Source organism: Pinus tabuliformis, chromosome 7, assembly GCF_031772625.1.
Source record: "Pinus tabuliformis cultivar Carrire ecotype Pingquan chromosome 7, CPIR1, whole genome shotgun sequence".
Taxonomy (NCBI): Eukaryota; Viridiplantae; Streptophyta; class Pinopsida; order Pinales; family Pinaceae; genus Pinus; species Pinus tabuliformis.
In genome coordinates this window covers 152,245,209-152,270,218 of record NC_142293.1, presented here as the reverse complement: position 1 = coordinate 152,270,218, position 25,010 = coordinate 152,245,209, and the positions used below count along the sequence as shown (strand labels likewise).

The window sequence follows — 25,010 nt, the reverse complement described above, 5'->3', positions numbered from 1 at the left end:
CTTGGTTTGATATACGAATATTCCTTTATCCAGATGAGAAATTTGAAGCCCCAAAAGGTTTGTCAACTCTCCAAGCATAGACATTTCAAACTCACTTTACATTTTTGTGGCACGAGAAACATCCTGATAGCTTCCATTCTGGCAATGAGACAAAATGTTTCTTCAAAATCGATTCCTTCAACCTCTGCATATCATTTTCAAACAAATCTTGTCTTATTCCTGGTAACCTGTATTACTTCAACTATTTTACTCCCCCTGAACATGTAATGAAACTGCCATATTGTTCAAACTACCTGTCTGTCAATCATAGACTTGTATCATATACTATTGCATAGACTCCTCATCTTCAAATTTCTTGGAGTCGATAAGCTGAATTGTTCAAAATAATGTGTCATTTAATGAATCATCTTGACTCGAGTCATTAACCGAAGCAACTATTGATTCTTCACAATCTGTTACAAATCATGAAAGCATAATTGTTGGGATCTTATTGCCTTCTTTCTTTTCTTGGTCATCTTGTACTTGTTCATCCTATACCTATTTCCCTTTCCAAACCTTCTTATTCTTGTCATCAAGATTTTCATTCATGGTTGATTCCATCTTCTACTTGAAGTTACGAGCTATGTGTCCATAGTTATGACATTTGTAACATTCGATGTTATTCATAGAAGATTTTGTTTGTTGTTTATCTCGTGATCCTGCAAATTTGCTTCTAGGGTTTGGCCGATAATAGTTGTACCCGTTTGGAACTTCACAATCCCTAGCCATATGTCTAAAATTGTTACATTTGTAACATTCGACATCATCTCTCAAATGATAAAATTTGTGGATATTATGTTGAGTTCTGGAATATCCATTTCTGAGAGATCTCTTGGAATTATATTCATTCCAAACATACATGCAACATTCTGAAGCTCTATGTCAAAATTTTCCACATGAATAACAATAGCCATGAAAAATATGTTGGTACCTAGATGAAAATATTCGTCAGGGAATTGTCTTCCAAGGCTGTTCTTGCAAATCTTGTCCAATGAAGTCTACATGCATGCCAGATCTCATAGGTTCATTTTCTTTTGTTGTAGAAGGTCCTATTTCTTCTTCTTTGTAACCAAGGCCAGTTTTGTCATCATAAGATCATTGATTGTTGATGAGTTCTTCCAACGCCCTTGAGCTGTTGGCATAGTTTTGGACACCTTTTCCCTTCTTCACTTCCTTACGCAATGATACTACTTCAGCTTCTAATGCTTCTCTTTCTCGGTTGCTTCCTTCAAATTTCTTTTGAAGTGAATCTTCAATACATTTGTGTTCTTCAACTTCAATTTTGAGACCTTGAACTTGTTCTTCAAGAGTATTGGAACGGATCATCTCAGCCTTGAGATCTTTTATAAGGCTTGATTGCCTAAAATTCTTCTATGGTCAACCCTTCTTCTTCTTTATTTGATACCTCTTGTTAATTGTGCTTGGCCATAAACAATACTCGCTCATTGGCTTCTTCTTCATTGTCACTGTATTCATCGGATGATGAGCTATCTTATTTAGAGAGAAAGTTCCTTTTGAATCCTTTCTTCTTGCCTTGCTTGTTGAATTCTTTAAATCCTTTCTTTCCTTTTGAGTTTCCAACACTTATGTTTGGACATTTTTCTACAAAATTCCCAACCTCACCACAACTGAAACATATCAATGGAAGTTTACCTTTGAATTTTCCCTTACCAATTTTTAGTTTTCTCATAAAGTAAGCATATTCTCCATCTGAAAAACCTTCTTCATCATCTTCCTTTTCTTCACACTTGTAGGTGCAGGTGTAGGTCTTTGCCTTTGAAGTTTTTTTGTCCTTATTGGTTTTCTTAGATGCAATGAACGCAGTTTCTATATGTGAAGTACCCTCTTCTTCACCAAGTCTCATTTCATGTGCTATGAGAACTCCATGCAATTCCTCTTTGCTGAGTTTTTCTAGATTTTCACTATATTCTAAGACTGATACCTTTGGGTTGAATCTTCCTGGTAACGTTCTAAGAATCTTACATATAATAGTCTTCTCATCAACATGCTCTCCCAATACTTCCAGAGTGTTGGTTATTTCATCAACGTGTTGGAAGTATGTAACAATGTTGTCATCTTATTTCATTTTGAGTTGCTCAAATTTTTCTCTGTAGATTTGAAGCTTTGCTTCTTTGACATTTGAGTCACCTGCATATATATTCTCAAGCTTGTCCCATACATTTTTGGTAGTTTTACAACCCAACTCCTTATGATAAGAAGATTCAATAAGTCCATTGATAATAATATTCTTTGCTTTTGCATCATTTACCAAATTCTTCTTACCTTGTTCATCTGTGGTTGGTGTAAAGCCATTTTGAATAGTGTCCCATACTTCGTAACCTTCCACCAAGAGATAGACCTCCATTCTTCCTTTCTAAGGTGCATAATTATTTTCATTGAATAGAGGTACACCATTCTTGGTATGCTCCATGATCTCCTTCCAGTTGTTAAACTGCTATTGAGGAACCAAGCTCTGATGCCAATTGTTGGAAAACACTGAGAAGGGGGGTGAATCAATATTCCTTAGCAATTAACACTTTTAAATATTTTCAGAGCATTAATTAATATTCAATTATTATTAATGTTTATGCAGTAATAATAGTAAGTAAAAGAACACAAAAGGCACAAATATTTTAGGTGGAACACCCCCTCCGAGTCAAAAATCACCAAATGCTTTTCCAATAAACTCTTTAATATTCAGCCCCAACTGAAATGAAAGCAAAAACTTCCTATAATTCTAGAAAAGAATTCTTCTCTAGCTCCACTGGATGGACACTCCAATGCCCAATATTCTTCAGTAATCAATTGAACGGATGCCCCAACACCCAATGAGCTACAACTCACCCTAGCACCACCCTAGCACACTGAAGTTTTCATAGGCTTGAACCTGTTGGTGACTTCATGCACTAGCATAGCACCACCCTACCACCTTATAGAAGAATAAAAGAAGAATGGACTCCCATACCAGGGAAAATGGTCCACTTTGCAATGATATATAATGATATAGAAGAAGAAGACACACTAGACCATAACCCCAACTATGACACAACCACCTAATGATGATCCTAGACCTCTCGACACTGCCTCTTCAACTCTTGGCAGATAGAAACTTGTACAAATTTTACAATGATTCTTTTACAATGACTCTGTACAATGATACTTTTACAATGATTGTATGTAGTGCTTCCCACTTAAAGAATTAATGTGGTGACCTTATTGTTGTTGTTCTGCACCTTGATTGTTATTCTTGTCATGCTACCCTTTCTCACTCTTCAAAACATTAGATTATGCATTGAGTCTTCTCTTGATGAATATATAATACCTGCAAAAATTATTCAAGGAAATACCCATGACATGATAATAGTTGATGAGCCTCAATATTGCAACAAGAATGCTGCAACTCCCAAGGCTACCGACTTTAATTATCAACCCGAGGTTCATACAAACTTAAGAGGTATTCGCACTGTGTGTGAAGCATACAATGTGTCCTTCCTTTGTTGTCATGATGTAATGGAGTGCATGTTCTGAACTCAAATCCTAAACTAATTGCATAAAATGAAATGCTCGAAATGGAACCTTAACCTATTGCAAGAAAGAAAGTATAAGGAAAGAGAATGAAATCAAATGCTAAAACACACCATTTTCTAATTATCTCATAAGAGGCTTTGCTTCAAAAGAATGCTAAGTTAACATGTGTGCAGTCCTACTATTGGCTGGATGGGGGCTGACCCAGGTTCAGAGTTATTTAGCCAAACAAATCCCTGTACTACTGGCCCTTTCGACAACAGCCTGCGGAGCGCGAACTGAGGTCTCACCCGAAGCAGTGTGGGGGGATGTTGGAAACAAGTTTCCTCACCCTTGAGATGTTTGAGGGGTCAATTTAGTCCAACTATGAATACCTTCGTGCAGCTCACTTCACACACTTTCCTAACCTGCGAGGCCCTCACACTCTGTTATATTCACCTTCGCATAGCCCTAACCAGGGGCTGAGGAGCCTTCGTGTTGCTAAAGTAGTGATCTGTGCTATTTCCCCAAGTTACACCGTGAATCTTACTTATCTTCTTACAACAGTTATTTATCTTCGCGTAAACAAATACTTTATCTTATATTCACTTATTCAACACATTCATATAAGTTTGTGCAGCAAATAAATAGTAAGCTTGCAATTCATACCCAATATACTTCAATGCATAAAACAGAAAAAAGGTACACAGAAATAATGTAAAACTTCTCTTTACTAATGCTTCAATCAGTTATAGACTCAACCTACCCTATGCACTCAGCTGCAGGGGTCCGCGCACTCAGCTACGGACTACTAGCTCTCTACACACTCAGCTGCAGAGCCTTCTCCTACTCTACTACCCAAAGACTCGACTTTATACTTAGACTCTGCTTCGTCATTAGATCTTCTTCTTATATTCCTTTCTCTTTTCACTCAGAGCCTCACTCTATTTATATAATCCCATAGTCCACAGACCATGGGTATAACTCTTAAGCTGACATTACATTACAAAAGTAAGGGTGGAAAACCTTATGACTTAATTACAACTTCACACTTTGCGCCCACAAATCACGGAGTCTTTACATCAGACTTATTCAAGACTTTGGTTTTAAGCCCCAAAACATGCCATGGGGGGATCCCTCACCCAACAGGGCCCCAACACAAACATCGTGACTTGCCCTCGAGTCACTTTGTAAGTGAGGAGATCTTCACGCGGAGACCTCCCAACTCTGCTCGGACTGCTGCAAGGTCGGCAACGTACTGAGCGCTACCTACTGTATCTCCTAGAAGCGTTATTCAGATACTGTGCTATCTAAACTGCTTCCCTGTATCTGCTCCTGCATTCCTTGCATCTGTTTATAGTCTCGTGCCTTCTTTCAACTACCTAGAGCACTAAGATTGTGCTTCTATCAGCTTGTCAAATAGTCAGGCCACCTGTGTATGGCTTCAACCAACTGCCATTCACTTTGCCTGGGAAAGGTTCTCCATTTAGCTTTACCAATTGCACCGTGCCTCTGTCCATGACCTCCTTAATAACATACGGTCCCAGCTAATGCATTTTGAACTTTCCCAAGAATTTATCAGACTTACTATCATATAGTAACACCAAACCGTTCACCTTGAAGGTGCAAAACTTAAAATGTCGATCATGCCAGGCCTTTTCGCGCTGATTTAGTACCTACTGATGGAATCCAACCAAAAATCATTCCTCTTCAAGTTCCTCCAACTGCACGAGCCTCTCCTCCAGGGATCTGCGAACCGTCATACCTATGAGCGCTGCTATGTGTAGACTATGCATGATATACTCCATTGGCATTACAGCTTACACTCCATAGACCAGACGGAAAGGTGTCTGTCCCATTAGTTTCTTGCATGTCGTCCTATAAGCCCATAATATTGTAGGTATGCACAAGTCCTAATCACATCGTTTTTCATTACATACTTTGGTCAGCACAGTCTCCAATATTTTGTTAAATGCTTCTATTGTCTCATTGGTTTGTGGGTGATATGGTGTGCTTTTCTGATGATACACCTAAAACTCTTCTGTCAACGCACTGATTGTTTTGTTCATGAAATGTGTGCTGTAGTCACTCATTAAGATCTTCGGACATCCAAATAATGTCAATACGTGTTCAAATAGAAACTTCATGTGGTCGTGCAATCTTTTACTGGTTGCACTTCTACCCAATGAGTCAGGTACTCTATCGCAGTGATAATGTATCTCGCACCCATTTTTCCCTGAGGTTTGATAGGTCCTACGAAGTTGATCACCCACTTTTCAAAGGGATGCAACATCATTTGTGGATTCAAAGGCATCTCATCCCTCCACGATGGTTTACCTGTTCATTGACATACATCACATGCCTTTCAATGTGCTTTTGAATCCTAATGAAGGGTCGCCCACCACAACCCTGCACAGAGAATATTTTGTGCGGTCGCTCTCCCTACATAGTGGCCTCCCACAATGCCCCCATGTCCATCCGCAAGGATATGGCTTTGTTCAAATTTAGGTGCATACCTTCATAGTATCTCATCATTGCCCATCTTATATAGGTTCCCTGTAATGACAGAAAAATCTACTGCATGCACCATCAGTTCCTTCTTCTGCTAGACAGAGTACTCCTTTGACGCAGTTCCAGTTGTGGGAAAGTGGATTATATCTTCAAAGTTTCCATCCTCTATTTGCACAACAAAGAGTTGTACGTCAGGTAATCCTTCCTCCAAACTAGTAGGTTCCTCTCCTATCTCAATCCATGACAGGTGATTCGGTCTAGTGTTCAGTCGCCCAGGCTTCACAATGACCTCAAAATCATATTCTTGGAAAAATAAAAGCCACCTACATATGCGCCCCCCAATACAGGCTTATTGACCAAGTATTTTAGTGTGGAATGATCTGTATACATCTTGAAGTGTCCCCCTAGCAAATAGTGCCGCTATTTTTGGAGCACATACACCATATTCAATCCATCGCGTTCAATGGTGGAATAGTTCTTTTTTGCTTTAAACAATCTTCCACTCGCGAATGCGATAGGGTGATCCAATCCCTCTCCACCCTCCTATGTTAGTACCTCTCCCAACACTATACATGATGTATCAACATGGACATAAAACTACTCGTCCCATTTTGGGAAGACCAGGATCAGCGTAGAGGCCATCTTTTCTTTTAGTACATCCAGGATTTTCTTACAGTCATCATTCCAGTAGAACATGACATATTTTTTCAAAAACTTCTCCATCCGCATCGTGATCAGGGCATAGCTTGTGATGAACTTCCTGTAGTACCCCATATGTCCCAAGGTAGTGCATAACTATTTCACACTTCATGATGCTTCCAAATTTAGAATCACCACAATCTTCATGGGGTGTACCATCAGTCCCTATCTGCAAACCATGTGTCCCAATAGGTTCCCAAAAGGAACAAGGAATGTACACTTCTTGAGGTTTAACATGATTTGGTGTCTTCGATAGGTATCCAGCATCAAGCATAAGCTCATTACATGGTGATTAACTAACCCAAATACAATCCAATCATCAAGATAAACCTCCAGGAACTTGTGGATATATTCATTGAATGTTGCAACAACTACGTGCGAAAATATGGCCGATGCATTCTTCAACCGAAATGGCATAATAGTGTATTGAAAGCAGCCCCACTCAGTCGTGAAGGTTGTCTTTCTCCTATCTTCCTGCATGATTTTGATCTGGTGGTACCCTGAGAATCCATTAGTGAAAAAATATGCTTCCTGCCCACCGAAATTTTCCAATACTTCATCTGTGAACAGATTTGGGAATGGGTCATGCACACACACATCATTCAATTTTCTAAGATCCATGCATATTCTTTTCTCACCTTTTCGCTTCTTTTCCTGCACCACCATAGGGCTTACCCAATCGAATTCTTCCACCAGCTCAATGATTCCTGCTGTGAGCTTTTTGTTTAGTTCTCTACAGACCTTTTCCTTGTATTTTGGATTCAAGCGATAAGGCCTCTACTTAAGTGGCTTCACGCCAGGCCTTAATGTGATCCTCATCATTCCTAAATCTCCGATGATTCCTTTTAAGTTCATGATCTTTAAATAAGTCTTGGTACTCGTGGAGTAACTCAGCAACCTTATCCACCATTGCGTCATCCCAATAGTTGGTAAGCATTGCATACCTAGGTTTGGCATCCATACCACTGTTCACCTACTTTGTCTTTAGTGGCGTGGTTATGTCAGGATCTTCAATCAGTGGTCTTTGAACCTCGCGATGGCCTTCTGTTTCTGGAATTTTAATTTTCCGCGGATCTTCATCAACTTCTTCAACATTTACATTATAACACTCTAGTGCGCAGCTCAACTGAGTAGCCCATTCAGGTTGAATCGATTCTATCAGATCCTGTGGTATCCTAAAGATAGTTTCTTTTACCGCTTGTTGCGGGTCATCAACAATGTCCCACCAAGGATCCTCAAAAGTGAAGGTTAATAGGAACCCTTCGCAAACGATATCCCATTCACCTGTCCCATGGAGGAGCTCTATTTCTATATACCAGTTCATGAGTATAACATCTAGGGTATGACAGAATAGGTGCACCCACTCAGATTGTGGCTCTTCTCCATAGACCTTTGCCCACTTGGCCAGGTGCGCGCACATATCATCCCGTCTATCATACTTATCTGTTAGTCACATCTGAGGCTTCCCAAAATGCATGCGCATCATTCTCCTGCATTCATGTCAGTCCTCAAAGCTTCCTTGGTGCGTACCCCACCACCTCACAGGTGTAGCATGTAGTACCCGCTTCAAAGCTTCAAAACGTTGTTTTTCTGGCAACTATATTTTAAATCTGTCCATGAAAGCATTTGCCTCACCTAATCCATCATAAATAGGAAAATCTCTCACTTCTATTGATACACAGTGCAGTGATCTTGTCATCATGTTATAGTTCAGTGTGGTTACCTCATGTAACTGGCTCTTCCATCACTCTATCTCTTCATTTGAATATGACATACAAGAGCTTTTTCACTCCCATGAGATTCATCTATCCACAGTGGGATTTACCCAGTCTTGCTCTTGCACGGTTATCTTATAGATGTAGTCCAAATTTTCATCGCTATCATAGTCGCGCACTTGCTCTGTGTAGTGTGATCCTTTTTTAGGGTCCAAAGGTATGACTACGCACAGAGACTTTTTCTCAAAAATCATCTTGCACTTCTTCATATTAATTACCCCATTCATGTCAGTGGCCCAATAGATTCCTAAGAGCGCAGGGCAGATATTGTTGCCATCAACAATCTCTATCACTTCAAAGTCTGCTAACGTGTTTTCCCCTTCAGTATCCACGGTGATTCCCTACAATCTCCCCATAGGTATTATGTTTTGTTGGTTCTCTATTTACAGTTGGATAGGAGAGCATTGCAGCGTAAGCCTTCCCATGCGCTCCCATGTCTACTTCGGTAGAATGTTCGCATTCGATCCTAAATCCATAATTACCTATTCGAGCTCATATTCTCCAATCTACGTGGTCAACCTCATTTCTCTTCCTATCCTCGTCACATGCTTTCCAATATTATAGACTACGCGCTGCTCTCTTGGCACGGTCCCAGCGCATCTGTTAACGAGTTCCTACAATCCCTTTACAGTCTTACTATCATGCAATAGCTTCATGCATGTTTCTAGGAAAATCATAAGCATAGATGGGTCCATTTCTAGCTCCGTTCTATCTTTACTTCTTGAAGTGGAGGCATCAACGAAGCTCTTCTTAGCTTCCATGAAGGTTTTCTTAGCGTGCTCCAAATCAAACTCTGCTTCTTTCGTCAGAGCCTTGCGAACCCAACTACTATCTTCAGGCTATTTTCCTTTATCATCTCCCATTGTAATTCCACTTCGAAGCACGATGTTCACATTTGGATCTTCCTCATGCGGCTCAGACCTTATCATCTGTAGGTTCTGAGTCAGCAATCCTCCATCTTGTGATCAAACAAGGTACAATATAGACATGATGGATGCATTGGATTCGTGCAATCATGGGCATAATGTCCTAGCCCTCCGCAATTGTAGCATATCAGTTGTCTGCAACCTCTTCTAGGTCCTCCTCCACATCGACCTTGTCTGCGCCCCTAAAATCCAGTTCGCGCCACTAATGTGTTCTGGTCAAGGGGCCGCGGTTAGGCCTGAACCATGTAGGTGGGAGTTCTATCCATCATTAGCTCATAACTTCTACAAGTGCACTCATCATGTTCAATCGATCTACAAAAATTATAGAACAACTGTTGAAAATTTTGTGTGTACTTCTATAACAAATGGTAGTTGTCTATAGCATGCTTTCCTCCTATTTGAGAAATCGCGCACCATAAAGCGGGTGCGATGGTAGGTCCTGCTTGTGCCTCTGGTCTTAATGGCATCGGTCCTCCTCCCACGAGGTAATTCATGAACACTGGGCAGTGGTCCTTTTCATGACCCTGGCCCTTACATTTAATGCACCATACCTCTTCGCGCACTTCTGGTCAGGTTGCCCTATCCTGTTTCAGACTCTTCATCTCAAGGCATAATTTTTTCAACTATGCATGGATCTGCTAAACCCCCAAGTTAGGATCTTATATCGAGGTCTCATGCACCCTCATTGCGATCTCCAAGGCCTCTTCCTGAGTCATTAACCTCTGTTGTGATAGTGCCTTCCTCAAATGTGGTGTTAGCAATGCTACAAACCATTCGCGGTGTTGTCCATCCATCAAAGTCATATTAGCTTCATGAATTGTGCTCTTCAATATATGATCCAACTCCTAAGGAGTCTTGCCTGGTAGCATTGTGATCTCTTTGAATCCAATGATTGACTGTGCCTATGACTTCGGCCTGCTAAATTCTCTATTCAATGCAATTTGGATATCCATGATCCCTGCATTCAGATTGTCATTAGAATTCTTAATATGTCAGGTCAGTGCACAATCATGCAAAGCACTGACCAATGTCACTTTCTTTATATTATCATCTGTAACTACTTGTTCTTCCCATACAGTTCTTATCAGGAACCAAAACTAGTCCGGATCTTCATTTCCTACTCCCTTGAACACAGGCAACTTTATTGCGCTTTCCATATTGACTCGTGATGGTGACGGAGGTGGTATGGGCACAGATGGAGGTGAAGGCAGTGAAGCTGGTGGTGGTGTGGGTGGGGGTGGTATGCACGGAATCCTCTGCCTTATCAAATTGCTCGCACTTCGCAGCGAGACCTTTGCGAGATCTTCCTTGTCCCCTCGTGGAAGTGAAATCAAATGGCTATTCTTTGGTCCCTTACTTCCTTTGTTTCTGTAGTTTTTTTCACTTCACATGGCTCCAGACATCAAGATAATTGCATAACCCTATTTTCACACAATAAAATTTTAATCCAAGTATGCAGAGACTTTACGTACTTACCTCGTTGTCCTCTGAGAAAGTGTCACTTAACCTTGCTATAGCTAACAAAAGTATCTACTGCGAACTCAGTAATGAATCCTCCTATAATTTGATCGAGCCAGTGATCAACAACATGCGCGATCTTATCCTCTGATGCTTCCAATCTGTGCACCAACTCTGGGGTCCACACAATAGGATTGTCAAGCTTCCACCTTCCTTGGCTATCTGCTAGCTTCGCGATCCACTCGTACAGCTCAGTAGGGAAAGATGCAAAGAAAATTTCATGGATCTCTATGTATAGGTAGTAGTCTAACCACTCTTCCTTTGATAGTCGTGGATTCCTGTTCTCCTACACCATGAAATGATGAATCCTCCTGTCCAAATAACCTTCAATTTCCTTCTTAGTTGGATTCCAATGATACGACATCAGACATCTCTATGCAGATTCCGATCCCAATAATGGAACCATTTGTTTGCTTGATGGGGCCTAACCCAGGTTTATAATTATTTACCCAAACAAATCCCTGTACTACTGGCCCTTTTAGCAACAACCCACAGAGCGTGGACTGAGGTCTCACCCGAAGCAGTATGGGGGGGTGCTGGAACCATGTTTCCACACCCCTGAGATGTCTGAGGGGTTGATTTAGTCCAACTGTGAAAACCTTTACGTAGGTCACTTTGCGCATTTTCTTGACCTACGAGGCCTTTGCACTTTGTTATATTTTCCTTCGCACAGCCCTAGCCAGGGGTTGAGGAGCCTTCACACTACTAAAGTAGCAATCTGCAATATTTCCCCAAGTTACACCACAGATCTTACTTATCTTCTTACAACAATTAGTTATCTTCACGTAAACAAACACTTTATATTATATTCAATTATTCAACACATTCATATAAGTTCGCGCAGCAAATAAATAGTAAGCTTGCAATTCATACCCAATATAATTCAATGCATAAAACAAAAAAGGTACACATAAATAATGTAAAAATTCTCTTTATTAATGCTTCAATCGGTTACAGACTCAACCTGCCCTGCACACTCAGCTACAGGGGTCTGCGCTCTTAGCTGCGGATTACTAGGTCTCTACGCAGTCAACTACAAAGCCTTCTCCTACTCTACTACCTATTATCACTCATAAGTTTTCCCTAGAAGTTATCAAAAGAAGGAATCATCTGAGGTAACCACAAACTAATCTTTTAGGCTTAGGTTCTAGCCAACCTAAGTCCAGAGAGGGCTCTCTCTTTATAATTTACCTTTGTTTTTTATGAGATTTTAGGCTAGTTCTTAGTGTTCATGGGGTTTTGATTTTGGATTGAAGGTTGGGTGGTGGAATTCTTGGAGCAGATGGATAGAGCTAGGTCTTCAAGCCATTGGGCTATGGAGTCAATCAATGGATAGCATAACTGGACAAAATCATTAAAGGGAATGTTCACAGGGCAGCCTAGCAAAGCAAAAGGAAAATATTCAGGTCTAATGGATGAAATGATTCTAACCAGGGTGAAAGGGAACTTAATAATCCTTGGACAGGGATCAAAATGAAGAAGAAAGGGTGATCATGAACAAAGGGCAATTAAGAATCCTTTGCTATAGGCCAGAGAAAAAACTACGGAAGCTAAGGAACAATGAATAATTCCCTAGCTAAGATAGTTTAGGAGAAAACATTCAGAATGTAAAACAGTCAAGACAGAGTGCATTCAAGCAATTTCAGAAATATCATTCCTTATTATACATTTAGATTTTAGAGAAACAAACAATATTATGGAGAAACATAAGAAGAAACAATAGTAAACATGAGAGAATACTTATTTGTATTTTTCTTTACACAAGAATCCTGTAAAATATCTAATCTTTATTCCTTGATCCAACAAGACAATCCAATGATTGATACAATAGAATTTTGATTTGAGAGAAAAAGTCTATAGAAATGTATTGGAATCCACCCTACATACTTCGAAATGTGAAGTACTTATACAAAAATAATTACAAAATAGCTCAAAACAACTTGAGACTTAATGTAGAGAATAAGAATATCTTCTTGGATGAAGATAGAGACAGATGTTAAACTGCTTCATGCTGTCCCTTTTATTATGGTGTTACTGGCTGTTTTTTTTTAGTTGGAGCCCTTTAAGATGGCTGATAGTTGTGGTATTTCTATGCTGGAATCTTCTTTACTTTGTTGTTTTACTAATACTCTTTGACTGTGTTACCATTTGACCCTGTTGATCTGTCTTTTACTTACCTCACCTAGCTGCCTTTAGATTTACTGTGGTAACTTTCTGATGTAAAACTTTTTCATAGTAAATCTGTCATTTTCTCCCACCATTTTTTCTCAGGCAATCTCATTTTCAGCATTCTTCTAAAAATTTCGTCTACCTCTGTATATTTTTCAAAACTGGGTTTGGTGAGAAACAAATGTTTCACCTCATGTTCTAGGAAAAACAAGTTCTCCAATGTATCATATAATACTTTACCTGTTGGCAAGGCTTTAATGCCTGAAGAGATGGCTTGTTCCTTGGCCAACCTCCTGAGTCTATCACTATAGTCCAATTGGGTCATAAGTTTGTCATTGATGACCATAGGACTAGGAAGGCCTTTGTCCCTCAAAATTTGAAACTTAGCCATAAACTGTCAATGGCTACCTGCATGTTATGGCACTTTTCTTCTAAGTTGAGTATGAGGTTTCTTTTGGAAAGAACCTTTTTAATCTCTAAGATGGCTTTAGTCCTATCCTCTATGCTAAGCTCATGGAGCTCATATTTGTTCTTACTGTTCAGGAGGTGGATGAGTCGATTTGCATCCTTAGGTTTATCTCCTAATTCTTCCCTTACTTTCTAGATAGCCTCAGTGGCTACCTTCACCAATGCTATCTGCTCAAATATGACTTGGATTGATGGCCAAATATCATTGACAGAGTCAATGATATTGGCCCAGAGAATCTCTTTAGTCTGTCCTAGCGGCTTCTGTAGTGTCAAATCTTTCTCTAGGACTTTGATTTTCTCACCCATCCTTAGGGATTTATGTGTTTCTTCTCTTTGTTGAATTTGGGCAAGTTTACAATCAGTTTCCAAACTTTCCACTTTCTCCTTTAATCTTTTGAGCTCTGTAGCTTGGATGGACATCTCCTCCAAGGCTTTTACTAGTTACACTATTTTCTTAGTTGATGTACCTGCTGCTGTAGTGGACTCAATCATACTTGGCAATGCTATGGCAGGTGGAGCTATAGGTGCCAATGTTGCTGCCAATGTGGAAGGAGCTGTTGTTGATACTGTGGGGATGACAGTCTTGGAAGTTGTGGCCATGTCATTTTGGTTGGACTGAATCAAAGTGTCAAACTCTTTCTCTGTTTCTTTAAGCTAATCATTTAGCTTTAGGACTAGGTCCATAAGCTCTTCATGTCCTTTTTGTGCTTCTAGGACTTCCATTGTTTGAGGGTGATGCAGCTCGGGAATTTTGAGCTACTTCTTTAGTGTAGCAATTTCATCATTCTTCCTTTTAATTAGCTGGTCTATTGCTTTCATATCTTTGGGATCATCTCCCAATTCTATCACTAAGTCCTCTAAGGACTTGATTCTTATATATTTTTCCTATGAAGAGGCCTTCTCCAACTGAAACTGAGCTGACATATTGTTTAAAGAGTTCTGCAATTGGTGGGATACTATGGCTTTCGTTGTCAATGTAGAATAAATCATCTCACATGTTTGCTTATGCAGCTCAATCTGGTCAATGGGATGAATATCCCTTGCCAGTACTTCAAAATACACTTTCTTAAAATCTGATGTTGTTCTTGGTTGTCAAGTGGTTGGCTTGATGAAAGTCATTTTCATTTTCCCCTCTTTGACATCATAGGCTGACATAAGCCTTATTTGATTGGTAGGGGTCATCTTCAAATACTGTGCATAGGTTTTGGCTTTCAGCCTCTCATTTCTAGCCTTTATTTCTTTGTATCTCTCCTTTATGTCTTGATCTTTATTTGCTGGCATTCTGAAGGAGGATACCTCAACACTTTTCTATATTTCCAACATCTAAGTGTGTGATGTGGAAGGTTCTAGAGTGCCTCTAGATGGAGTGGCAAGCCTACTCCCATCTCTTTTTGTGCTTGTAACCTTAGTTGTCTCCTCTGTATATTCTTGTTCAAAGATAGGATTGACTCTTTGTCTCTTAGCCTGGCTTGTCTCTACATAGGCTTGTGATGTTTCTCTTTCTGAAGTAGTGTCCCATTTCTTGTTTCTCTTGAGGCTTTTCTCCTCATTTAGAGGAGTCTGTAAGACTTGGGGATACTCATGGTGGCCTCTGGCCTATCTATTTTCTCTGATTGCTCTAGTACTTCTGATTCTTCTGGTACTTCTGATAAGTCTAGTACTTTTGTTTCTTCTAGTACCTGTGATTCTTCTAGCACCTGTAGGAAAGAGCCCTCATCAAGTTGTTCCTCTAGGTCAATCAATGTGTTTTCCATAGCAAGTTCAGTACTATCCCTGTCCTCTAAAGTATTTTCCACCCATTGCAATTATTTGGCATACTTTTCTATTTAAGGGATGCGATTATGAATATAGGGAGCCATCTTGTTTTTCTGCCTTCTTTTGCAGATGAAGTCCAAGGGAGCATATATCCATATGAAGCTCTGTTTTAGTTTTAATATTTAAAGGATTAGGTCTGCCTCCTTTCCAACTTCTCTGGTATTACAAATAAAGGGACCTAATTGGTCTTTAATCTTGAGCTGGGCTTTCTTTTTAGATTTAACAAAGTTTACCTCATCTGAGTTTATAATCTACATGTAGTACTCCAAAGAAAGTAACCTCATTGGGAGGTATTTAGGTAGTTTGTATGGGGCCAGCTCACAGCCATAAATCCTGATCTCAGTGTGGGTTTGGTACAAGTACCAATCATCCACTCTGGATTGTTTTGAGAGTTGCAGGATCCTCTTTATATCTGAATTGATTCTTGGAGGAGGGCTTCCTATCAGCATTGTCACAATCGAGTGTACAAATAGGTCTATGAAGTCTGTATATGAATATGGGGAGTCATATTTATGGATCAATGGAGTCCAAAAAATTACTAATCTAGGGTGACCTTTTGTGTCAAGATTTTGGAGAGTAAAGGGGAACTTATCTACTTGGTAGTATAGAAAAAGGTGATACAAAACATAGGAGTATTTGAAGACTCTCTCATTGCTCATCCTGACAAACTGGTCATACATCCTCTCAGCTATAAATTTTGCATAATCATAAATGACAGCAGGAGGTTGTCCTCGAGTGTATATGGACATGAAAGCTAGTATTATTTCATCTATATACTCACTGGTGGTATAACCTAGGACATTGGATATCATTTCTATAATGTCCTGGCCAAATGGGGAAAATATGGTATACACATATGGAGGGGGTTCTTTTGGGGGTATAATTTTCTTCTACAATGAAGGTTTGGACTATTTGGGCCAATCTTGCATGGCTAAGCTTGGGAAATGAGTCCAACAGGTCTCTAATGGATATAGGAGTCAATTTTTGCTCTGGTTGAAGTTGCAGCATCTCATTAATAGATTCAGTAGTGATGGTGAAAAGTGTTGACTTATCGGGGCCTAACCCAGGTTTAGAAGTGTTTAACCAAATAAATCCCACACTATCGGCCCTTTCAGCAACATCTGTGGATCACAGACTAAAGTCTCACCCAAGGTAGTATGGGAGGGTGCTGGAACCAGGTTTTCGCACCCTAGGGATGTCTTTATGAGGAGTGGAAGGGTTGCAAACCAACTTGTGCACTTGCGCTACTCTACACAGTTTGTCTGACCTTTGCATAGCTCGGCGACTAGGCACTTCCTAGATTCTTATTATTAATGTGTTTATTATAGATCTGATTTAATTCTTAAGGTCTTAATCAAGCATTCAATAGTAATAACAAGTGCGCACAATCATAGATATGCATAAACTTAGAACATAACAAAAAAGAGATAGATCTGCAACCGAATGAAAAATACTTCAAAAGCACTTATCTTTTATTAATCTTTAGTTCAGTACAATCCACTTCCACCCTGCACACTCAGCTGCAGGGGTCTGCGCACATAGTTGCTGACTCTACCAGGCCTTTGCGCACACAACTATAGATCCTACTCTAACTACTATCAACCTCGACTCGGACTTACAGACTCAAAGTGAATATTTCCTTCATAAACCCATAACATTCAAGATCCAACAAAAACTACCTTCTACCCTTAGAGCCTCGCTCTATTTATACATTCCCATGGTCCGTGGACCATGGGCAGGTTGACTCACTTTCTCTTTTCTTATATTATTTTCGGTGGACAACCCTTTGACTTGACTCATTACAATTCACGCTCCGCACACTTTGCAGATCCTTTACCATACTATTATCCAAAATTGTGGGCTTTAAGCCCCAAAACCCTTACATGGGGGGATCCGCTACCTAACAAAAAGTATGGTTTGGTTAGGGGACATCACTGCTCTTTGACGATGGATATAATTTGCATGGCAATAATGGACAATTTATGGGAAAATGTGAACTTCAAGGAATTGGTACTTAGGAAAATTGGACTCCCAAAAACCAATTTTATGAGCATGGTTCAGGTATTGGTCTCTGTATCGGCAGTATAGTTTTGAGAGGCGATTCATGGATAGAGGTGTTGTTTATCTAGAAATCCTTATCATCTAGGGGGAGGTGATCTAGGTCTAGATGAGGAGTGGAAATAGGTCTAACATCCATGGAAATTGGGGTAGCTCTCCAAAGGCAGTAAACTGATTCGTTTATTATTCCATAGGCAGGTTATTGTTATATACAATAGGAGTGATTGTTCAGTTCGTCTCCCGATGATTGTTCACATTCCTAATTTATTTATTTAAAAATTCCCCCAATCATGAAGATTAGGTGTCAACATTCCCCCCCTTAATCTGAAGGGATGTTGGTGAGTCCAAGCATCATTCTGAATCGTTCAGGCTTTTCCTTTCCAAGTGCTTTGGTGAAGATGTCTGCAATTTGCTCATTTGTGGAACAATGACGGAGATGGATTGTTTTGGCCTCAACATGATGTCGAATCAGATGATATTTAGTATTGATATGCTTTGTTCGATCATGGAACTTTGGTTTCTTGGCCAACTTTATTGCAGAGGTGTTATCAATCATGAGTGGAGTTGATTGTACTTGTTTTACCTGCAAATCTTCAAGAATTTTCCTGAGCCACACAATTTCTTTCGTTTCTTTAGTTGCTGCCACGTATTCTGCTTCTGTTGTGGAATCTGCTGGAACTGATTGTTTGCATGATCTCCAGGTGACAGCTCCTGATCCAAGACTCATAGCATATCCTGAAGTAGAAACCCCAGTTTCTTTGTCTCCATCGAAGTCTGAATCAGAGTATCCAATCAAGCTGAAGTCGTCCACCTGTGTATACTTGATTCCAACGTCTTGAGTTCCCTTCAAGTACCTTAGAACTCTTTTTGCAGCAGACCAATGTCCCTCACAAGGCTTTTGCATGAACCTGGAGAGGATTCCAATAGTAAATGAAATGTCTGGTCTGGTAGTAGTGAGGTAGATGAGACTTCCTACAAGATGTCTATACTTTGTTGCATCCTGAAATTCCTTTCCTTCAATAGATGTGAGCTTTAAGTTTTGTTCCATTGGAGTAGAAAGAGGATTGCACTCTGTCATGCCAAATCTGTTTAACAAATCTCAAATGTATTTCTTTTGAGAAAGAAATATGGATTTTGAATGTTGGGTTACTTCAATGCCAAGATAGTAATGAACATAGCCCAAATCAGTCATTTCAAAACTTTTCCCTAATTCCTTCTTTATGGATGCAATGTAGCTTTCATTGTTCCCCGTCATTAAAAGATCATCTACATATACCACAAGATACACAACTGTTTTGCCAATTTTCTTGACAAATAAAGTTGCATCATCAAGATCAAAATGATTGAAGTTGAGTTTCAGAAGATGCTCAGTTAGTTTTTCATACCAGGCTCGCGGTGCTTGTTTGAGGCCATACAAGGACTTCACAAGTTTGCATACTTTATGTTCATGTCCTTTCACAGAAAATCCTTCAGGCTGGGACATAAAAACATTCTCTTTTAGATCTCCATTCAAGAATGCAGTTTTTACATCCATTTGATGGACTTTCCAACCGTTCTGAGCTGCTAGTGCAAAGAGTGTCCGGTTGGTGGCCCATTTTGCTGTGGGGGCAAAAGTTTCCTCATAATCGACCCCTTCCTTCTGTGCAAAACCTTTTGCCACAAGCCTAGCTTTGTGCTTGTCATGTGAGCCATCAACTTTGTACTTGTTCTTGTAGACCCACTTGCAGCCAATTGGTTTGGTTCCAAATGGAGGATCAACCAGCTTCCAAGTGCCATTCTTTATGAGGGCATCATACTCCTTTTGCATCGCTTCTTTCCATTCATCATGAGAAGCAGCTTCTTTGAAGGAAGTTGGTTCAAAATCTGTAGACAAGTTCAATTCACAATCATAAGTAACATCCATATCAACAGGTGAATTAGAGTCATCTACATCACCTCCATTTTGTCGGTTTGAATTTCTGGTTCCTATTTTTCCAATTTCATCAGGATGAACACTTTCAAGTGTCTTTGTCAGCCACTTTGTGGGACCTTTCTGAGATGGTCCAGGCTGCTCTGTTGATTGAGTTGGGACTGAATCAAGATTGAGTCTCCCAATTCTATCAATTACATCACTTAAAGCATCATCCGTTGTTGGAGTTTCATGCAGAGGAGATTGTTCTTCAGAAGAAGATTCCACATGTTGATCTAGTATAGGAATCCCCCCTTCAAGATGTGGAATCTGATTATTAAATTCTTGAAACGATTTCATTTTTGCGAATCTATCCAAGCGATCAAGTTGCCGCTCAACAACATTTTCAGATTTGGATGATTCAAGAAAAATTACATCTCTAGATACAACAAACTTTTTATTTACTTCATCATAGAGACAGTATGCTTTGGAGGTGTTTGAATACCCCAGGAAGATACACTTACGACTTATAGCACCAATTTTGTTTCTATGTACCTTTGGTATCAAAGCATAACAGGTGGAACCAAAGATCCTGAGATGTTTTACCGAAGGAACATGTCCATACCACAATTCATAGGGAGTCTTGTTTCTTATAGCATTATATGGACATCTATTCTTTATATATGCAGCACATAGAATAGCATCAGCCCAAAACATTATCTTTACATTTTTGAAGAAAAGCATAGATCGTACCATATTCAATATTATTCTATTCATTCTTTCAGCTACACTATTATGTTGGGGATTATAAGGCACAGTTGTTTGATGTTTGATCCCATGTTGGCGAAGATAGTTTTCAAATTCATTTGATGTATATTCTTTTCCATTATTAGTGCGAATAGACCCAATATGAGATTGTGCATCATTTTCAATCCATTTATGAAAATTATTGAATGTTTGAAAGGCATCAGATTTGTTCTTCAATAAATAAACCCAACACATTCTGGTGTAATCATCAATAAATGTCATGATATATTTATTTCCATTTGCAGAAGGAACAGGCATTGGACCACATAAATCTGAATGAATGAGTTCAAGCTTCCTATGTGCTCTTGAATGTGAATCATGAAAAGACTATTTTCTATGCTTTCCTAGAATGCAAGCATCACATTGCTTATGTTTCCTAGGAATTGTAGGCAAACCGGCAACACCATTTTTCTTCAATAAGCAAAGACTGTCATAGTTTAAATGTCCAAATCTAGCATGCCATAATAAACTTGATGGAAGTGTACCTTCTTCATGATGAGAAATATATGAGAAATGTTGTGCATGAGCAGAGGTTCCTTGTAGTTTGAGAAGCCTTTCTTCTTCTATTCCCCTCATGACAAGTGAGTGGTCAGATGCTTTTCTTACCTCAAGCTTACCATCAAACATATGAATAGAGTGACCTTGCTGGCGGATGTGGACCAAGGACAGCAAGTTTCTCTTGAGCTATGGGAGATATAGAACATGATCCAGAAGAAAGTCTGGAAGACCAGGCAGTTTAAGCCTGATTGTGCCAAGCCCTGATGGCTTGATTTTTGACTGATTTGCAAAGTATATTGCTCCATCAACATTGTCAGTGAAATCTTCAAAAAATCCTTTTCTATGAGTCATATGACAGGTTGCTCCTGAATCAAGAAACCAATCATTTTTCGAAGAAGCAAGTGAAGTATTAAAAAAATCTTCATTTACTCCAATGTTACATTGTGCCTCAATATAGTGAGCGGATTCAGGTGCTTTACATTTGTCTGTATCATCAGTTTTACCTTTCTGCCAGTTTCTTTTCTGCTCAATTTTGACCCATGGTAGCTTGCATGTAGAAGCATCATGTGATCCATTTCATTTGCAGCGAATGCAATGCAGATCTGCCTTTTCTCCTTGAGAATGTCTGCCCCCCCTACCTCTGAAGTATCTTCCTCTTCCTCTTCGTCCACCTCTTCCTCTTATAGAATCTTGAGCAAGATGCTTTTCTTTATGAGCAAGGCACACAGTCTCTTCAGAAGATTCAGGGGTTGTCTTCTTTCCAAAGGCTTTCTCTCTTTCAACAAACTTTTTCACAAGAGAGTCAAAGGTTATATCATTAAGATTTCCATTTGCTTGTAAAGACTCAAGATAATTGGAGTAGGTAGGATAGAGTGCCTTGAGAAAAGCAATAAGAGGGATATCCAGCTCAACCTTAGTGGATTTGATATCATGCATTATAGACTTTACTTTAGATGCAAGAATAAGAGGATCATTATTTTTCAGTTCAAGAGTGAAGAGTTTAATCATGAGCTGAACAACTTCAAGTGCAGAATGTGAGTCATAGAGTTCTTTCAGCTTTTGTAAAGCTTCAAAGGCAGTTGAATATGATGAAATATGGCGACTCACCTCTTCATTTACAGATGTTGCGATTAATGCATAGGCTTTGTTGTTCTTGTTTTCCCAAATGACGGGCTCTTTGTCTGATGTAGGCTGCACTGGGTCATTGTCTCCTTCTCCGACACACACTCCTTTCCACAACTCATTGAAGATGAGGGTGTGTTTTATCATCCGGGACCATTCAGGATAGTTCTCCTTGTCAGTGAGAACTATTCCTGCCATAGAGATGATTGAATGCATTGTGTAAGAAAAAACTTCTGCTGATAGAAAAAAAGCTTATGCTAATATACAACGAAATTGTACTCAAAAGGGAAAAGAGATTTCAAATTCTTCCTCATGCTACAACTTTATGCAATATATTTTCTCCAAACTTATTTTCTTAAAATCCCTCCAATTTTTGATAAAAGCATCCAGCATTTCATTCAAATATTATGTATTACATATCACTTCAATGTTTTAAATGTAATATATTTACATATTACATATCACTTCAATGCTGTAATATACGCCCATTATATTACATATGACATTAACACTTTAAATGTAATATACTCCCATTATATTACATATGACATATGACATTACCATATAATGAAGCACGCAGGCGTGATTAACTGTTGCTACAAAAAAAAATTTGTTCAAATGTATGCTTTCCACTGTTCATATTCATCCTTGAAGACCGACAACCCCGCAAGCAAGTCTGCCACTAGCATTTCCAGATACCAAAGTCTTCACATAATCAATTGAACAGTGCCTTTAACAATGTCATCTTCTTAGCATCTTAAATAAACTTGTTGAGAAAACGCTTCAGACAGATGCTATGAAAATTCCCCTACATTGGATTGTTGTGTTCCATGCAAACACAAGCACTTGTCCAAAATTGCAATCTATTTTACAATACGCACAATCCAACAAGTGGGGAAATGGCGTTTCAATTTCAAATGCCTTCATAAAACCAGCATTTGATCATAAAACCAGAAGTGGATCGGAGGCATGGCGTTTCAAATTATAGCGTTCAAAAAGATATATCAAGCTTTGATATCAGGCAGCATTCAAAAAGACTATGACAGAGCATTGAATAGAATGAGTGATGGTCGATGGAACGTTGGTACTCAATGCTACACAATGAATACATTAAACAATGCTTGTGACAGGGCCAACGTTCAGAAAAAACGCATATGACAGACAGGCGTACAACGTTTAGAAATAAAAGGCATATGACAGAGCAGCGTGTTATGGACAGAGCAGCGTTGGAAGGGAATATGGCAGAGGCAGAGCAGCGCTCAGTGGATAGAACGACAGAGGCGTTTGAGGATAGAGCTCAGGCCATCGTACATCCCACAGTAGCAAAAATGAAGGGAGTTACAACTATTTTTAGAACTAGCTCTGATACCATGTCAGGCCAGGTAGTAACTCTCCAAAGGCAGTAAAACTTATTCGTCTATTATTCCATAGGTAGGTTATTGTTATATACAATAGGAGTGATTTTTCAGTTAATCTCCCAATGAATGTTCACATTCCTAATTTATTTATTTACAAATTCCCCCAATCATGAAGATTAGGTGTCAACAATTTTCAATCCTTTAGGGAAATGGTGGTTCAGTACAAAGTAAGCTTAAGTCACTTGAGTTTCTTTAATTAATTTTTTACTTTAACCAATAAAACTCAGTAATTGGTTCTGAAATTGACAGGTTTTCCAGTGAATTATGGTTTAAATACCTGGAATTTAAGGAAAACTAGCTCTGAACTGGGCGGCTAGCTATTGTGAATGGTCGAAAAGGCTCTTTGTAGGCTAGAAGGTGAACTGGGTGCTCTGTGGTGTCTTTAGGGTGCAATTGGATGTAGGCTGATAGCTTCAATGTTTGCAGGTGCTTGCATGGAGGTTTACAGTTGAAAAAACGATAAAAACAAATGATTTGGGGCTTTTTTTCTTTATGCACAAAATTCAATTTTGGCGAGTACGGGTGAACAGTGGTCATTTGTCATGTAGCAAGGTGAACAGTAGCTATTTTGTCATGTAGTGGGCGGGTGGTAAGTTGTTTCCATCTGATCTGTAATTGATCTAAGATAAATAATAAGGTATTACAAACTCATGTGCATGGATGTGCCTATGTTATTTTATGCAATGGATCGATAAGATTGTGAATACACAGGCAATGAAGTAGTAAGAGAAAACATAATAGGCAACACATATAAACACAACAAGTTTAATAAGGAGTTCATCCAATACTCCTGGGCTACGTCTCCTGGTCCAGCCTTCAGTGATGGCCTCTCTATTATGTCTTCAGAGCAGAGTTTTACAAAGTGAGCTCAATCTGGGTCTCACTCAACAGATACAAATCAGTAAGACCGTATTTGGGTCCCCAAAGTCCCCCTCTCGAGTACACAGACTCTCCTTACTAACTCTCTCTCTGTCAATTACAATTTTATGAGCCCAATATGAGACTCAATACATGACAATCATACAGAGGATTTCACTTGAACCTCTCAAGCCTTCTCTCAAGTTCACAGACTCTCTGCTTCTCTTTGTCTTTGTCTTTACTCTGGCTTTGCCCCCTTCTTTCTCTGTTAGTTTGTGGCTTTAATCCAATCTGCTTCCTGACTGTTCGTTTCCGCTTCCTGGCCTCCCAGTTCCCCTGCCTCTGTCCATTTGAATCCCTTTGTCCTGTGTCATCAGTCACTATATAATGCTTCACAGGGAGGTGGCCACCTATTTCCTAACGAATGAGTGTCAGTTTTCTGGGACATATTTGAAACAACCGTTTTTTTCGTTAACTCCAAGAATGCCCACAAAACACAACCTTCTACCAACACATCATCCATATCGGACTTCAAATCCTATGTGATCTTGCTTTATAATCTTCTCAAATCTAGCCATCCATCGAAATGTGTCTCCACCGTTGATCTGGGGCCCTAGATCCTATAGTTGTCATTCATATCAGGCGGCTGAGTAGCATGATGTTTACCCATCCAATATGCGTGGTTCTCTCTCTATTCCTCTGGACACATGGAAATCACTGTATGGCATTCGGCGGAACTCAGCCAAAACCGCTTATCACTCGAAGCCCCTCCGATATTCTACTGGTTTTGTGGAATCCCGCTCCATCAAAACCGAAAAAGTATTTTCTGTGTTTTATAATTATTTTGAGTTCGGGTGCTTGGGGCTTTCCTTCTTTGAGAGGTTTCTCTAATCTCATATCGAAAACTACCTCTGTTGCTCAAAATTATCCCCGCATT

General features: G+C 39.5%; 1 protein-coding gene across 1 annotated transcript in view; it reads left to right on the top strand.

The window, feature by feature from the left end:
* Nucleotides 1–23,476, top strand: part of LOC149246313 (protein kinase STUNTED-like) — a 51,499-nt gene extending 28,023 nt beyond the window's left edge. The window contains exons 9-10 of the mRNA XM_089440541.1: nt 22,928–23,104; nt 23,465–23,476. Coding sequence (XP_089296667.1) covers nt 22,928–23,104; nt 23,465–23,476 — 189 coding nt within the window. The remainder of the gene's footprint in view (nt 1–22,927; nt 23,105–23,464) is intronic.
* The last annotated feature ends 1,534 nt before the right edge of the window (nt 23,477–25,010 follow it).